Source organism: Typha latifolia, chromosome 8 (assembly GCF_019914945.1).
Source record: "Typha latifolia isolate L0001 chromosome 8, TyphaL0001v2, whole genome shotgun sequence".
NCBI lineage: Eukaryota > Viridiplantae > Streptophyta > Magnoliopsida > Poales > Typhaceae > Typha > Typha latifolia.
The window spans coordinates 11,012,310-11,019,577 of NC_133093.1; the positions used below are offsets into that span (position 1 = coordinate 11,012,310).

The 7,268-nt window shown below is 34.5% G+C and overlaps 1 protein-coding gene across 1 annotated transcript; it reads right to left on the reverse strand.

Moving 5' to 3' along the window:
• Positions 1–1,376: 1,376 nt before the first annotated feature.
• LOC140793963 (SUMO-conjugating enzyme SCE1-like) lies at positions 1,377–2,471 on the reverse strand. The gene is made up of 5 exons (XM_073145754.1): positions 2,331–2,471; positions 2,158–2,238; positions 1,918–2,064; positions 1,732–1,845; positions 1,377–1,642 (listed from the first exon to the last, which is right to left on the reverse strand). The coding sequence occupies exons 1-5, from the start codon at positions 2,397–2,399 to the stop codon at positions 1,577–1,579; spliced, it is 477 nt and encodes a 158-aa protein (XP_073001855.1). The 5' UTR covers positions 2,400–2,471; the 3' UTR covers positions 1,377–1,576.
• Positions 2,472–7,268: the final 4,797 nt, after the last annotated feature.

Genomic DNA, 7,268 nt, shown 5'->3' on the forward strand with positions numbered 1-7,268 from the left:
ATCCACTGGGGCGCAACTTGGGTTTTTATTGGGTTGAGTTGGAAGGTATTGGATTCCGCTATCAATATCACGTTACTCTTCTAAATTTTATTTTATATCACTATAGCTCTTATCCAGTTATAATAGTTAGATTTTCAGTTCACAGCTATCACTTATCTCTAAATAATAATCACTTTATTTCTCCCTATATATATATTGATACGGAACTGGATAATAGTGGATTTAATCCAATCTTTTTTCACCCCCAAGTTTCTCTCTAATTTTTTTTTTCTGATATATATGATATATATACTTATATTAATATTTTTCATAAATGTAAATTTCAGAGGGATAAAATAAATTTTACTCTGAAACACACGAGGGTAGGACGTATTTAAACCGATTTTGTTTATTTAGGGTTAGGGGGCATTGCCCAATTGGATTAATGACATAAGAAGCTAGTAAGAACTTCTTGTTGAGTTGACTTACTGTTATATTCTTGAAGTAATATTGGCTTTCTTTTAAGGTTTTTAAAATGGGCTAAGACTTTGGGATTAAGTTCCAATCAATTTTGTGTATAAGTGGAAATGGATTGAATATGAATCAAATGATAGTAAAATTATATTTATATATATATATATTTTTTTTCGGATATCGGTCCAAATATGGATCTGAACGAATAATACACTTAATTACTAAATGCGCTAAGTATAACTATGAAAATAAATCAGACATCACATATATTTGTTCAGTTGAATACGAAAAAATTTGTGATATAATTACTAAAATTTATACACGATTGATAAATATATGTGAAAGCGAGATTAGATATTAATATAAAAAGTATTTTACATCATTATTTTTATAATATTAATTTGGATGTTATTTTTTAATCTATATCCGTATCATTATATACTAGTTAGATCGGATACAAATTTAAATCTCAACTCATGTTTTACAAAACTCACATACGAAATCAGAGCTAATCCCACTAGTTTTCACCCTTTAGTTTGGTGGAAGAAATTAAGTGGAAGTCGACAAGCTCGGAATAAAGGTCAAAAAAAAAATTAAAAAATTATGGATGAATCACCTCAGCAAGCACTTGGACATTAAGATAATGCTTGAACATTCTGCTTCATTCCAACAAATATTTTTTAACATTACTAACTTTGGTTGAAGATTTTTATTTTTCTCTTGCTAGCTACTTGTAATATGCCTTTCATCCACATCGAATATTTTTCCTTTTCTCCTTATTCTTTATTCTCTTTGAAATGTTATTCAGTACGTAGCATCTGCATCTGCATCTGCCTACAAAACATGATATCTTATGCTTATTATCTCAATCCTACAGCTTTATAATTGCATAAATAGCCAAGAAAATCCAGCAAGAGAAGACATTGCGAAAGCCCCAACATCTCGTACATAAAGAGAAGTAATGAACAATAAAAGTTTTCAACAAATTTTGCAAATAATACATAGCAAAGACATCCACATTTAAATTACAAACAAGAGTATTTATTAGAATCTCGTCATTCATGCACGCCATAGGAGAAAGGGTTAAAGTCGAATTTATTTTTGAGAGAGAGAATTGCCTTAATTAAGGCTGATTAATAGGGTACTTCTTGGCCTGCTCCCGTATTCGTCGCTTGTACTCGTCGATATTCTGCAAATTTTCATATCTTCAAGTTAAAATCCATTGATGAAATGAATAGATTCAGCAATGGCCTTGGTAAAACACTTTGAATGACTAACCTCCCTGTAAACTTTAATACAATCACTAAAAGCAGGATCATTAGGATTGGGGTTATCAAGCAGCTCTTGTACTCCAACTAGAATTTGTTTCACGGTAATAGCTGGACTCCAACCCTTAAAAACCATAACATAAAATGATCATAGTTGTACTGCAAGATGCAAAACGATGTAACTGAGAGGACTTACTCTAGAGAGAATTGAAAGGCACACTTGTCCAGAAGGAAAGACATTTGGATGGAAGAATCCTGGAGGAAAATTGCACTTGGGAGGCTTGGAGGGGTAGTCCTCATCAAAATGGACACTGAGAGGGTAGTAACCACCCTCCCAGTCCGTCTGCCAAAATCGTCATTAGCGTGCATAATTAAATCACTAATAAAAGTTTTAGAAACAGAATCAAGAGGCCGAGGGAGGAGAGATGAATCTTACCCCTTTCTTACCGGGAATCCTGCAGTGCCAGACCATGAGATTGATCGAACCGGACGACGTCTCAGGCGTCGCCACGAAGCCCTATAGCAGAAAGAGGCAACAAAATTGTTTTAAGTATAAAGATACTGGGTTTAGAAAAAGGGAGAGGAGAGTGAGAGAGAAAGATTGCAGACGAAGGGGTGGTCCTTTCGCCATGCCTTGCGCTCCTCCGCAAGACGACCGCGAGCAATGCCTCCGGACATGGCGTTTCTCTTCTTCTCTTCTCTTCTCTTCTCTTCTCTTGTCTTCTCTACTTATGTTTGATCTATTTAACTATTCTGCAACCAAATGGGTTCTTTCTTAAGGAAGGTGGCAAGCAGGTTGTGTTAGGACTTGGACCCAGTCTATTGAATTGTTGATAATTAATTGCGGTTGACCCTTGGAGTACTCGATGACTTGGTAATCGAGTTCTCCTTAATTTCAAAAGTTTACTAGTTAAGCCTGATCAATTTCAGAGGGCAATTTTACCAACCTTGTTTGTTACTATCACTAAATTGATGATAAATACGGTTGATCACTGTAACCCATTAGTCGTTAGTCGGATCTCACTGGCCCCATAATGGACCTGAGTATGGGTAGCCCCACTCTCAAGAAGATTTATTCCATGGGCTGTTATTATATTAAATAAGACCAATTCTAAAACAAATATTTTAATTTTTAATACAGATTTTTTTAATAGCAATATAATTTATTATATTATTTAGTTAAATACTAGATAATGTGTAATCATTGTATTTGATACAATATAAATTTAATATTAAAAATATCGGAGAATAGTGAATTTGTACGGATAAGTATTGGAATTGGTGATGTTTTATACCAAATAATAAAATATTTTTTATTGGGTGTAGAGTAGTGATAATAATATATTTTTTAATTATCATATTTTTATTACAATTGTAAACTTAAAATGCTCAAGATATCTACACTAGGACCGCTTCGCCGCATTCTAAATACTTATAATAAAACTATTTTTTACTCCATTAAAATTAAAATTTATATGCATGTAGCAACTTATGTCCTTCGAGCATATCACTAGGTACTGCATCATAATGCAGAGTTATGTAACCATTATGCAGATATATAGTTATATAGTGCGTGGTAATGCAAAGATGTAACTATGTAGTGCATGATACTGTAAACTTATGTCTTTGTATTGTATCGGGAGAAAAGAGATAGAGAATGAATCTCAATTATAGTTGAGGTCATGTTAATTAAATATTATCTAATCTAGAGATAAAATAATAATTATAATAATTATTAAATTTATTTAAATATATATGGAATAAATGAGAGAGAATAATGAATTAGTATAGTGGAAGAAGTTAAATTATTGTTTAGTTACCGCATCAGAATAAGGCTTATTATTAAACCACATCAGAATAACGAGGCTTATTATTAAAAAAAGACTATTTATAATCTATAAGTGAATAGAGAAATTTGGAGTAGACCGGGTTTCAATTTTGACACCCAATCTATAATTGGGTCGGACTTGTGTTTAATTACAGCTCTAATGACTCAGTCCCAACTCGATACAATTAATACATTTATATTAAATTTTATGTTTACTATTTATACTATAATTTAATATACTTGTATCCGGGTATCTTAATGTTTGTTACATTATAATTTTTATTGTTAAGGGAGCAGGTTGAGCCTAAGTCCGAACCTGACCTGATCTTTAGCAAAGAATACTTATTCCAGGCCGGGTCAGTCTTGGGGTTTCCAAAATTGGTCAGGCTTGGAGTTGGGCTCGATTAGAAGAATGCTCAGCTCTATCCCATAATAGAAACCATAGCTTTAAATCTCCTATTGATGTTATGGTTAATATTTAGTGAACTTTTTATCACAGCGTTATATGTATATTGGTAACTAGTCAGATTATCCAGTCTATGATTAACCTATAGGCTCATTATCTATAAAAAAAAAGAAGAATCGATGATTAATAAATTCCATTGATTTAAGTGTAGAAGATTGGTTTGTTAGGAAGGAATCAAGCACATAGATAAGATGCTTAAAAAGATAAAGTACCAGGTATTATATAAAGAGATTATTGAGAGGGTTCAAACATATGAGAATATAATATCTTCTCAAAAAAAAAAGAAAAAAAAAGAGAATATAATAGACAACGTTGACAAAGTCCATAGTATTACCTGGTCTTCAATATCTGCCATTAGGTGCTAAAACAAAAAAAAGAGAGTTATATATATATATATATATATATATATATATATATATATATATATCTTACACAAATGACTCATATCCTTGAATAACGTCCACAAAATTTATAGGTTTAAAAATTAAATTCAGCTCCTATTTTGCCACTAGTTTTTCTTTACAGCATAGTACTATGCCTGCCATATCACACGCCATTACAGCAGAGATTAGAAGATATTTATGCTGACAAGAAGAAAGGCTCATTTCAATACTTTATTATATTTTATGTTATTAAAGCTCATTCCAATAATTATATGCAAGTTTAAATCACGAACTGTGTCCGATGGGATAGGATAGAAGCATATTAAGCCCAAATGCAATTTTCAATGTTTTATATGGTACTACTACACTAGAGACGCCATCACACACTTCCTATTCTTGCATCCTAAAGGTAAACAAGGTCTGGAAGGTAAAATAAACTGCAAAACTTGTAGAACATTCTTTTTTTTATTTTATTTTTTAAATAAAAATTATTGAGAGGTTTGTCATGTCTAATCTATTGTATCGGAAAAGGATAGCCGCTTTATAATCAACGGGTTCATAAACTATAAAAATAATTATAATTTTTTACCGAATTAAACGTCAATTAAAAGATTTTTCTGTAAAATATGCCTATTTTTATACATTTATGAGAGAAATAGATGAGCGTCTAAATTTTTCGGTTGAGAGAAGAGAATCCCTCTCAAATAATCTAATGTAATTTTTATTTAGAGATAACTATAGTTAAGCCTCGGTTTTATATTACACTCTTTGATTTTTTTTTATTATTCTCCTGGGATAGGTGGCGACACTGGTTAGAACCCTTAACTAATAGCCATATAAATCCTCAACAAAAAAACAAATTAACTCCACGAACAATCTGAACTAAGAATTTTTTTTAGGCAGAGAATGTCTATGCGGTAAAGAAAACGATGATAGTTTAGGAGGCTAAGTATAATTAACTATTTTATTTATTTACCTAAAAAAATTTAAAAATAATTTATTTCTCTAATAACTTAAAAAGTCGAAACTAATTTGAAAAAAATCAACTTAAAATTCTTCTCAGCAACTATGGGCAAATTGTGTCTTTCTTATTTGGTAATTAGATTAGAAAATATTTAATTACATATTCTTAAAATTATTATTTTTACAACAAAAGAAAAAAAAAGAAAAGGTAAAAACTCATATGTATTAAGAGCCACATAACGCTGTCAAAATAATTGAGCTCGGCTCAAAAATAGGTCGAGCGGAGATTTATCTTGAAACTAAGCTTGAAATTAAATTTTCCGAGGCTCAACTTCTCTCTCCCTCCACTAGAACTCTCCCAAGTCCAAGTTCTCAAACCTACCACTACCGGTTGACGCTGACCCGTACTTCATTGTTCTCCAACCAACTTTGTATCTCGGCGTATCACTTCACCTCCCCACGTCAGCATGCCGGCATATCGCTCCACCTTACACTGAGCAGTCTCCCTTGACTAGTAGTATGATTTTAAGCCGATATTAATTCAAACTTACTCCGATTCGAAAATGACTTAAATTAATAAGGCTTAAATTTACTAATTGAGTAGCTCGTTCAAAGTCAAGCTCAACTTAAGTTTGAAATAGATTCGAATTAAAATAATTTCAATTTAAATTTGATCATAAATCTAGGCCCAAAATTAATTTCAACTTAAAGCTTGGTCAGAGACGGGCTCGATCTAACTCTACTCGGTTACACCCGTGCAGCTGCAGTCATGTGTGAACACTTGATGTCATGCGATCGTATCCTGGCCGTTGGATGAGTAGCACAAATATTGGCCAACATGACGGTCCAAGAACATAACATAGATCTGGAAGAAAGGAGATGGTAAATTGGAATTTTCTTCAACCCTGAAAGACGACAAGCTCGGTGGTCCCGGAGCCGGTGGCGAGAGAATATGGTAAGTAAATTACCTACACACTTGTCTAAAAACGGGAAGAAAAAGTGGTGCAGGCGATCCAGGCCCCGTCGCACCGCAATACTGGTATACCACCCCAATGACAAAAAAGGTAGGTAAACCATTGTATATACCACCCTACCTTTAATAGATATTGTAATGCGCATCCTGCACTTTTACCTCATCTAAATTACTACTTCGGTGATATTTGATAAAATCCTAACGATAAAGATTCTTGCTCATTTGCGGGTCTTGAAGTGCAAATTAGCTTACATGCAAGGTGTTAAGTGTAAAAATTCCTAATAAATAAGACCGATGGGTAGTTATGTGCCCCACCAGCGCGGGGACCACCACGTTACCCAAGTTGTCTCCACAAATGGACGGCTGGACGCTCACTTTCCCTCCTCTTAGAATTAAAAAACTTCTCCACTTGCGGCTAGATGACTGCCACGTGTGCTTCTATTCCTGTATCCACTACTCCTTCCCTATGATTGGATTTGGCGCGGAGAGGTCCCACGCCTCAATCCCGGCCGTTGGTTGGACTCTCCCGCGCGCTCCGACCCGTTGAAACGATCGTAGACAAAGCTTATCGAGCACGCTAAACAATGAGATGTGGAGAATACCCAGGAAAACGGAAGAGGGGCAAAGTGTAAAGCAGATACGGAAGTCGGAGGCACGTGACGAGGTCCTTCTTGAGGAATCCCAATTGGATGGCAAACATAGTGATAAGCTCCCGTGCCCGTGCCTGTCGACATCGCTGTGGTCCATACGTACGGACTCGTCCGAGGATGCGGACAGTTTCCAACTCTCGTACGAGGTGGGCCCCACCGGCTCGGGATTGGCCCGAGAACTCCATAACAATTTCACACCTGGGTTTTTAAACGCCTTATATTTTTGCACAATGCCCCTCCTCTTCTCCTCGTAATAAGTTCACCCCCTTCTCCTTTTCCGGGTT